Source organism: Enhydra lutris, unplaced genomic scaffold (assembly GCF_002288905.1).
Source record: "Enhydra lutris kenyoni isolate GAN:26980312 unplaced genomic scaffold, ASM228890v2 scaffoldscaffold75, whole genome shotgun sequence".
In the NCBI taxonomy this organism is placed as follows: Eukaryota; Metazoa; Chordata; class Mammalia; order Carnivora; family Mustelidae; genus Enhydra; species Enhydra lutris.
The window spans coordinates 5,379,959-5,390,016 of NW_019154159.1; the positions used below are offsets into that span (position 1 = coordinate 5,379,959).

The 10,058-nt window shown below is 55.1% G+C and overlaps 1 protein-coding gene across 1 annotated transcript in view; it reads right to left on the reverse strand.

Moving 5' to 3' along the window:
- Window positions 1-5,897, reverse strand: part of LOC111160312 (NPL4 homolog, ubiquitin recognition factor) — a 59,423-nt gene extending 53,526 nt beyond the window's left edge. The window contains exons 1-2 of the mRNA XM_022523306.1: window positions 5,827-5,897; window positions 1,818-1,898 (exon numbers count right to left, since the gene is read on the reverse strand). Of these exons, the coding sequence (XP_022379014.1) occupies window positions 1,818-1,898; window positions 5,827-5,841 (96 nt within the window). The 5' untranslated portion in view covers window positions 5,842-5,897. The remainder of the gene's footprint in view (window positions 1-1,817; window positions 1,899-5,826) is intronic.
- Window positions 5,898-10,058: the final 4,161 nt, after the last annotated feature.

The following is a 10,058-nucleotide window of genomic DNA, read 5'->3' on the forward strand; positions in this document are numbered from 1 at the left end:
TGGTGACGGCTCCAGAGACCAACTGGCCAAAACCAAACTACAGGGGCGCCTGGGGCCTCAGTCAGTGAAGCGTCTGCCTTAGGCTCAGGGTCATGATCCAGGGGTCCTTGCTCAACGGGGAGCCTGCTTTTCCCTCTGCCTGCTGCACCCTTGCTTGGGCCCTCTCTCGCCCTGAGAAGTAAATAAATAAAATCTTTAAAAACAAAACAAACTAAACCCCCAACCTCAAGCCTCCCAGTGACTGCCTGTCACTCTGTGTCTCCCTGGACGAGGCAGCCATGAACTGTCCGGGAGGAAATACAAGCATGTTAGGAATACTACTGGTGCAAATAGAAGTGAGAACTACAAGGTCACGCTGTTATCTCGGAAACCTTCTGAATTTAACCTGTTTGACAACTCTACATTTGGTATCAAGCACAAACGCCTCAAGTTAAAAACAAAATCATATTCCTACATGGTTATTACAAATTTAAGTTTAAGAAATTTCCCTGTCAGGGGCACCCAGGTGCCTCAGAGGGTTAAGCCTCTGCCTTCGGCTCAGGTCATGATCTCAGGGTCCTGGGATCGAGCCCCGCATCGGGCTCTCTGCTCGGCAGGGAGCCTTCTTCCTCCTCTCTCTCTGCCTGCCTGTGATCTCTCTGTCAAATAAATAAATAAAACCTTTAAAAAAATAAAAAAAATTTAAAAATTAAAAAAAAAAACTTTATGTACAAAAACAGGGGCACCTGAGTGGCTGAGTTAGTTAAGCAACCAACTCTTGGTTTCAGCTGAGGTCATGATCTCAGGGTCAAGGGACTGAGCCCCACATGGGCTCTACGCTTAGCTCAGAGTCTGCTGGAGATTCTTTCTACCCCCTCTCTCCCTCTGCCCCTCCCCCTGCTCCTGTGACTAAGTAAATAAATAAAATCTTTAAAAAAAAAAAGGAAGTCAGGGAGAGGAAATCTGTACACCAAGGGGAAAGAGAACAGGAGGTCGTCCCATGGGCCACAGTCTGCTCACACCTGCTGTGAAGCATCAACCACAAGCCACTCCTTACTGCAGGCCTCTCCTCCCAGGGTTACCCTCTTGAAGTCTGGCTGTGCTTTCACATTTGCATTCTATAAACTCATAACCGATCTATGTACATGGCTCTCACTTTCTTTTATTTATTTATTTGAGAGAGAGAAAGAGGAAAAAGGAGAGAAGCAGGCTCTGTGCGAACCAGGGAGCCTGAAGTGGGGTTCGATGCCTGGACCCTGAGATCATGACCTGAGCTGAGATCAAGAGTCAGACACGTAACTAACTGAGGCACCCAGGTGCCCCCTGTGCCTCTGATTTCCTAATAAAGTGGGACTGGGGCGCATGGGTGGCTCAGATGGTTAGGTGTCTGCCTTCAGCTCAGCGAGGAGTCTGCAGAGTCTGCTTCTCCCTCTGCCTCTCTCCCCTGCTCACCTTCTCTCTCTCTGTCTGTCTCTCTCTCAAATGAATAGGTAGAATCTTTAAATTTAAAAAAAAAAATAAAGTGGGAATTATTCTGTACATGTTTTTAACAGTTTTCCTTTAACAGACAATTCAAGTCTTTCACTCTCCAATCTTTCCAATTTTTCACTCTCCTAAGTACTAGTCTTGTGAAACACTTTTCCACGCACCCTTGGACTCTTCGGCCACGTGGCAGTAAGCCATGGTCAGTGATGCATGTGCCCTGGAGCAATCCAGCTGGGGGGGGGGGGGGCGGTCAGAGGCTGTGAACCAGGGAGGGGGCAGAGTCAGGGACCGGTACAGATAGGGAGGGAGCAGCAGGGGAGGATGGAAGTGCAAATACCCAGGCCACCGCTTACCTTTTTCAAAAATGCTGCCGCTGTTTCTCTCTTGGTGGCTGTGATCCGCTTCACCCCGTCCGGGGACTGGACACGAATTATCTGTCACCAATGAAACAAGGCGGTTACTGCACAGACTAGTAAGTTCCTGATCTGACTGAGACTAACACCTGCGTCTTTCAGCATCTGGGTCACCGAAACTTAGAGCCAAACCTCTCCCTTCCCCGAGGAACACCAGGTGCTTCGAGAAGAGCAGCAGACGCAGATTCATCAACCCATGCAAGGACTTCCTGACGGGGCGGCCCTGACTCTCAACTCTGGTCATTTCACTCAGAAAAATGTTTAACCATTATTTCTCTTTGGATTTACGGAAACAACAATACAACAGCAAGAAAAAAACAAAAAAAATCCTTCATGGATCATGAATGACTGGGTTCGTTAAAAAAGATCTCTTTGGGGACTCCTGGCTTGCTCAGTCGGTGAAGCATCCAACTCTGGGTCTTGGGGTTTTGACTTCGAGTCCCACATTGGGTGTAGAGACGAGTTAAAAAATAAGTAAAAAATTTAAAACACATCTGATTTAAAAAATAAAAAGAGAAAAGAGAACAAAGTGAGTTTTGTTCTAAAATCTATATGCAAAGATCAGAATGATCTAAAAGAGTCATAGGATATCTTCTAATTTGTCATTTACCTTTACTAGAAAAAGTGAAAGAAATAAAGGTGTCTAACCTCATGGTAAACATACCAGGGTTTTAAAAAAATACTTTTACAGCAACCCTGAAATGGCCGGCAGGCCTGGAACACTGCACACAGAGCACCACCTTCTAGGACTCGATTTTTATACAGATCAAAGTCCTTCTGAAGGCGGGTGAGTCGCTCTGGCCAACTGCACACGTTCCTGCTCCCATCAGGGAGCGTGGAAAGGCACAAACAGGGCAGACGATGCTCCAACCACCTGAGGGGAAGAAAGAGTCAGAACACCACCAAGTGCGCAGGGCAGCTCGGTTCAGCCATTACTGCACGGAAAACAAACACTTAAAAAAAAAAACCACATACCCTTTACATATGAAAAATGTCCTAAGCCATTGTTTTTTAAAAGATTTTCAGGGGCGCCTGGGCAGCTCAGTGGGTTAAAGCCTCTGCCTTCGGCTCAGGTCATGATCCCAGGGTCCTGGCATCGAGCCCCGCATCGGGCTCTCTGCTCAGCGGGGAGCCTGCTTCCCCCTCTCTCTGCCTGCCTCTCTGCCTACTTGTGATCTCTGTCTGTCAAATAAATAAATATTTAAAAAAAAAAAAAAAAAAAAGATTTTTCAGGGCAACTGAGTGGCTCAGTCGGTTGGGCGTCTGCCTGCGGCTCAGGTTGTGATCCTGGGGTCCTGAAATCGAGCCCTGCATTAGGCCCCCTGCTCAGTGGTAAGTTTGCTTCTCCCTGTCCCACTTTCCCTGCTTGTATTCCCTCTCTCGCGGTCCCTCTATCTGTGTCAAATAAATAAATAAAGTCTTAAAAAAAAAAAAAAAGATTTTCAGGGCACCTGGCTGGCTTAGTCGTTAAGTGTCTACCTTCAGCTCAGGTCATGATCTCAAGGTTCTGGGATCAAGTCCCACATCGGACTCCCTGCTCCACAGGAAGCCTGTTTCTCCCTCTCCCGCTTCCCCTGCTTGTGTTCCCTCTCTCACTGTGTCTCTCTCTCTCTCTCTCTCTCTCTCTCTCTGTCAAATAAATAAATAAATAAATTTTCACTGGGGTGCCCGGGCGGCTCAGTCAGGGAGGACTGCAACTCTTGATTTTGTGTTGTGGGTTCAAGCTCCACGTTGAATGTAGAGAAGACATAAAAATAAAATCTTAAAAAAAAGTTTTAATATTAAAAAAAGATTTGGGGCACCTGGGTGTCTCAGTGGGTTAAAGCCTCTGCCTTCGGCTCAGGTCATGATCTCAGGGTCCTGGGATCAATCCCCACATCAGGCTCTCTGCTTGGCAGGGAGCCTGCTTCCCCCTCCCCCCCACCTGCCTCTCTGCCTACTTGTGCTGTCTGTCAAATAAATAAATAAAATCTTTAAATAAAATAAGATAAAATAAATTTTAAAAAAAGATTTCACTGAAACAGGAGAAAATGCCACAATGGCTTTGATCAACTGTCCACTTTTATCAAACACAGTAAGATTAATCTAGATTTCCCTAAAATAGTTTGATTTTCTCATTTTCTATTTTCACTTTACTGAGAAGGCTTTACCCTGATACTGTTCTCAATTTTCAAGATTGTCTTGGATAATCCTTATGAAATCCCATTTTTTTTTTTTTTTAAGATTTTATTTATTTGACACAGAGAGACACAGTGAGAGAGGGAACACAAGCAGGGGGAGTGGGAGAGGGAGAAGCAGGCTTCCCGCTGAGCAGGGAGCTCGATTCGGGACTAGATCTCAGGACTCTGAAATCACACCCTGAGCTGAAGGCAGACCCTTAAGGACTAAGCCACCCAAGCGCCCCGAAATCCCACTGTTGAGGCATAAAGTATCTTCTATCTTTCTGCTCCTCTCTCGGTCATCGGCGCGGACTGCAATCCAAACTCTTCCGACGTCGCTCTATTCAACACCTAGAAACGCGTCTTCAGAATACGCAGCACGGCACCAGCCCGCTACTGCCCTTCTTTCGCGACATCTGTCTCCCACACTGCGGCCCGTTAAGAGCTTGGTTTCTCTGTGGGAGACTCTGTGACCATCCCTCTGTGCACGTGGGAACGAGGGCAGGACACTGCAGGCGCTGAGCAGCTCAGGGTCCGGCCCGTCTCTGCAGGGCTCTGCATCTCGACAAGCCGTCCTCTCCGGCCACCTGCAGCGGCCTCGCCGCGGAGCCGGGCTCGGACTCCCGCAGACTCGCGCCCGTGAGCGGAGGAAGTTCTCGCTTGGACTCCGCCGCAGGCTGCGAGATCCAGAAGAGGCAGCCCCGGCGTCGCAGACACCCAGCATCCTGGCTGCGCGCGTTTTCACCGTCTGTACGGAAGGAGCCCGGAGCACGTCGTGGGAGAGTGGAGCAGCCGGCGAGACCGGAGGCAGGTGCGCCCGGCCAGAAGCCGAGCGGGGCCGCCGCCCACCGACACACCGGCTGGAGCGCGGCCTTTCCTAGACGGCGCGCGCGCCCGCGGCACCCGAGCGAGCCCCCCGCAAGCGGACTCCCTGAGTTCCCGCTCTGCTCCTTTTCTGGAGGGCAGCGCGTCAGGCAGTCCCACTCGAGGGGAGGCCACGATCTTGTTGCCCTCGGGCCGCTTACTCCCTCGGCTGGTCCCCAGGCCCGGAAAGACAGGAGGCGGAGGAGGGAAGCCTTCGCCTCCAGCTCCTGCCGCAGACCCGGGCCGCCCAGAGCCGAGCCCGAGGCCGCGCCCGGCAAAACGCAGACGCCACCGGCCGGGAACGCGTGAGTGTGACCCGCTCCCCAGTGCGGCTCTGCCTTCCCCGGGAGCCCCACTATGCCTTAACGTTCACCCAGGCCGCGCCGCCCGGCTCTGCGGACCGCGTCCCAGACTCACGCCTTGGGAGAAGCCGGGGCCGGAAACCCAGGGCGGTTTGGGCTCCAGGTTTATTTTTCTCACTTTCGCCGGCTTCCTTAACTTCGAGGGCGACGGGGCGAGGGCACAGGCAACTCCCGGCCGCACGGAAGCGCCCTCCTTCCCCAACAGGTGGCTGTCACCGCGTCCCAGCGCGCCCAGACCGACAGCAGCCGCCGCCGGGGTCCCGTCCTCGCAGCCCCCGCGGCCGCAGCGCCCTCCCCGCGGGGCCTCGAGCCCAGGCCGGGGCGCGCCCCGCTTCCGACGGCCGCCCTGCACTCGGCCCCGCACCCGGCCCGGCCGCCCCGCACACGGCCCCGCACCGGGCCGGGCGGAGCGCGCGGAGTCGGCGGTCGCGGAGCGGCGGGACGGGAGGCCGCGAGCCCGGGCCGGGAGGCGGGAGCGGCCCGGTGCTGGCCGCCGCCCCACAGGCCGCGCCGGTAAATCTGCTGCCTCATCCCGGCGCCCCGCTCCGCCCCCGCCCCACTCACGATGCTCTCGGCCATGGCGGCCGCTCCCGTCTCCGGGCTCGAGCCCCGGGCCGCCGCCGCCGCCGCCTGCCGCCCCGCGGGCCTCGAAGCCTCGGCCCCGGCCTCAGCCCCGGCCTCCCGCCGCCGCCGCCACCGCCGCTCCAGCTTCGCCGCCGGCCGCCACCGCCGCGCGACGTCCGGCGCCTCGTCCAACGCGCTCCGCCGGCCGCGCAGCCCGGAAACCGAGTTCCGGCCCTCCAACGGCCCGCGCATGCGCATGCGCAAGCGGGGCGGCCGCGGGCCGGGGGCGGGGCGCGCGCGGGGCCCTGAGCTCCCGGAAGGACGACTTTGCTCGTGGCGCGCGCTCCTTTCTGCAAACCCAGTCAGGGCAGGAAGGTCGGAGAAGAAGCAAAAGCGAGCGTGCGCCGTCGCCCCGAAATCGTCGTGCTGGGCCATAGTGCGGGGCCTCGAAGCCCTGGGTCCGGCGGGTCGCCTGCGCGTGGACGGATCGTGTCAGGACGGTGACGTCACACCGTCCTGGCAGGAAAAGGAAAGCAGCGTCTCCGCGAACCTAACGCGAGGCAAACAACCGAACTTAGACTGCATCTCCCGAGGCCCGCCCCCCGCCGAGGCCTGGATGCAGGGCTGGGTGCAGGGTTTGCAGGGGTGCAGGGCTTGGGTGCAGGGCTCAGCGGTCAGCCTCTCGCAATTCCTGCTGGTTTCCAGCGGGGAGCTCCCCGTCCTCGTGCTGCACCGGGCCCTGCAAATTCTGTAGCGGACCTGACCTTGCCCGTGACTGTGGGGGAAAGTTACCAAAACGTGTAAAATCCGTTTTTTTAACCCCATGGCTCCACTCCAGGTTGTATTTATGTATCTCCTGGACTGAGATTCCTCCCCCTTCCGACCCCTCAGCTTCCCGGGTTCCAACACCTCAGGTTCAGCAGCTAGTCCACCTGCCGGTCCACCCCCCCCCCCCCGCAAGGACCTACGAGGCTTCTGCCCGGCCAGCGGCGGGGCCCACGCTGGAAGTAGAGCAGAAACAGGAGAGATTCCCACCCTGATGGGATCCACCAGCAGGAGGCAGCTTGCAAACACATCAGCTATGCAGGGACGCAGTGTCCAGTAGCGGACAGCCACAGCCACAGCGGGGGAAGGGATGGAGGGTGATTGAAGCTATTTTACATATGATGGTCCAGAAAGACCTCTCTGAGGAGACGGCATGTGATCAGGTCCCAGATAAAGCATCTGAGGGAAGAGTGAACAAGGAAAGCCTGTGCAAAGGTCCTGGGACCTGGGAAGTGCTGGGTGCTCCAGGAACAAGGCGGCTGGCGTGGATGGGGGTCCTGAGTGAGGACAGAGGAGGGCTGGGTCAGGAAGAACCATGTGAGACATGGAAAGGCCTTTAGATTATATTCTTTTTAAAAATATTTTATTTATTTATCCAACAGAGAGAGACAAAGTGAAAGAGGGAGCACAAGCAAGGGGATTGTGAGAGGGAGAAGCAGGCTCCCCACTGAGCAGGGAGCCCGATGCAGGGCTGGATCCCAGGACCCAGGCACCCGGATTCTATTCTTAAGTGTGTTCGGTTAGAAAGCCTTTGAAGGACGAGAGCAAAGAAGGCATCCTCTCCTGATGCCTGGGGGACTCAGCCAGTGCAGTGACTGCCTTCGGCTCAGATCATGAGCCCAAGGTCCTGGGATGGAGCCCCACATTGGGCTCCCTGCTCGGCGGGAGACTACTTTTCCCTCTGCTTGTGCTCACTCTATGAAATGAATAAATAAAATCTTTTTAAAAATAAAAAAATTGGGGTGCCCAGGGGGCTCAGTGGGTTAAGCATCTGCCTTCGGTTCAGGTCATGGTCTCAGGGTCCTGGGATCAAGCCCCACATCAGGCTCTCTGCTCAGCAGGGAGTCTGCTCCCCGCCGCCCCCCCCCCCCGCCTGCCTCTCTGCCTACTTGTGATCTCTCTCTGTGTCAAATAAATAAAATCTTTTTTAAAAAATAAAATAAAAACTTTTAAAAAAAAAAGGCTCTACCAGTAGTCATATCACTTTGTAAGGACTGCCTTAGCAAAATTCCACAGACTGTATAACTTAAATGTATTTTCTCCTGGATCCAGAATCTGGAAGTCGGAGATCAAGGTGACAGCCCGTCGGGATCTTCTGAGGCCGCTCTCCTTGGCTGGCAGACCTCTGTATCTTTCCTCTGTGCTCAGGCATCCCTGGTGTCTCTGTGTGTCCCAATTTCCTCTCTGTATGAAGACACTGGCCTCATTTTAAGTTGATTACCTCTTTAAGGGCCATCCCTCCAAGTCCTCTTCTGAGGTTCTGGGGGTTGGGACCCCAACATATGGATTTGGGGGAAACGCAATTCAGCCCCTCGCTGTGATGGTCACTGTAATTTCACTTAGCATTGCCCAGTGTCAGGACAGGAGGGAGACAGAGCTGGAGAGGTGATTGTCACGATGAGAGCCTGGCCTTGGAGCTGGATGAAGCAACTGGATGCAGCTGGAGGTGGTCCTGGTTTGTCACTTCGAAGAAAAGATGAGAGAAGGCTCGGCCGCGCCGGGTCAAATCCGCAGCCTTCTTCTCGGCCCTGGCTGCGGCCCCCACCCAGCAGCCTGAGCACTCCCTTCTCAGCGGGGGTCAGGTCCTGATCCTGCTCCACCCACCCCCTCTCCCTCGGAGAGGACCCCACCCCAGTGGACCCACCTGGCTCTCCAACCCTCCCTTCCCACACGTTTCTCCTCTTCCCCTTTTTTTTAAATTGAGATGAAATTCACGCGGCACGCAGTCAACCATTTCTCAGTGAACAGTTCGGTGGCATTTAGTGCTCTCAAGACCTGCGACTACCTCCTGTATCTACTTTCCAAGCATTTCCGTCACCCCCAGAAGGAAACCGCACCCCCGTTCAGCAGCAGCCCCCCATTCCCCTCCCCCAGCCCCCGGCAACCACCCATCTACAGACTCACCTATTCTGAATATTTCATGTGAATGGAATGATAGGGACGCGGACTTGAGCGTCTGGCTTCTTTCGTTGAGCGTTTTCCAGCTCCGTCCCTGTCGTCGCAGGTGTCAGAACCCCTCTTTACGGCCGAGTAGTAGTCCACGGGGTGCATGGAGCACATTTTGATAATCCACTCTTCGTTGATTGCTGTCCGGGTTGTTTCCACCTTTCGGCAACTGTGGATAGCGCTGCCGTGAATATGCGTGTCTGTGTATTTGTGTGAGTCTCTGTTTTCAGTTCTTTGGGGTTCAGTGAGGCCCTCGCTGATCAACTGACATAAGAGACAGCCCCCTGACTCTTCACCCTCCTTTCATGGCTTCATACTTCTGACGACCGTGTAGAATCACATATATTCGGGGCTCCTGGGGGGCTCAGTCGTCCAGCCTCTGCCTTGGGCTCAGGTCATGATCCGGGAGTCCGGGGATCGAGCCCTGCCTCGGGCTCCCTGCTCAGCGGGGAGCCAGCTTCTCCCTCCCCCACTCCTCCTGCTTGTGTTCCCTCTCTCACTGTGTCTCTCTCTGTCAAAAAAAAAAAAAAAAAAAAAAAAAAAAAAAAATCACATATGTTCACCTGTTTACCCCCTTGCTTTGTGATGTCGCCTCCACCGGAGGTGAGCGCGTGCTCACTAGGGCGTTGCAGGTTTTTCCGCTGCCGCATCCCCAGGACGCAGGACGCTCCCTGACTTCGATCGGTGGCCAGCTGTCCCAGCTATCTGTGGCCCAACTGCGTCTCTATTGTAAATTTGTTGTCACGACGATGCTGTGAAATGAACTCTCCCGAAACGCAGTGGCTTCACCCAACAGCCGTTTACCATCCTCCTGGTCCTGCAAGCCAGGAATGGGGACGGGGCCAACAACTACAAAACGGAGTGGAGAGTGTCCCGGAAGAAGGGGGGGCTCTGCCTGCGGGGTGGGGCGTGGTCCAGAGCGAGACCCAGGGAGATTTTGGGGGCAGCACAGGCGGAGGCCACACGCGTGCTGGGCCGTTCGCCGTCGGCAAGCACCCGTGTGGCCGGGTGGGTAAACTGAGGAAGGGCGGCTGCACTCCCAACACCGAACAGAAGCAGCCGGGGAGCAGCAGGGCAGAGGACGGTGAAGACAGGCTGGGCACGGGGCCTTGCCCAGGAGGCCCCCCTTCTCCTACCGTGCAAACACATGTGCAGAGCGCCCCCCACAGCCTCTAGAGGTCCCCACAAGCCAGAGACGGACATTCATTTTGTGACCTCCCGCGTCACAAAGGCACAGGGGA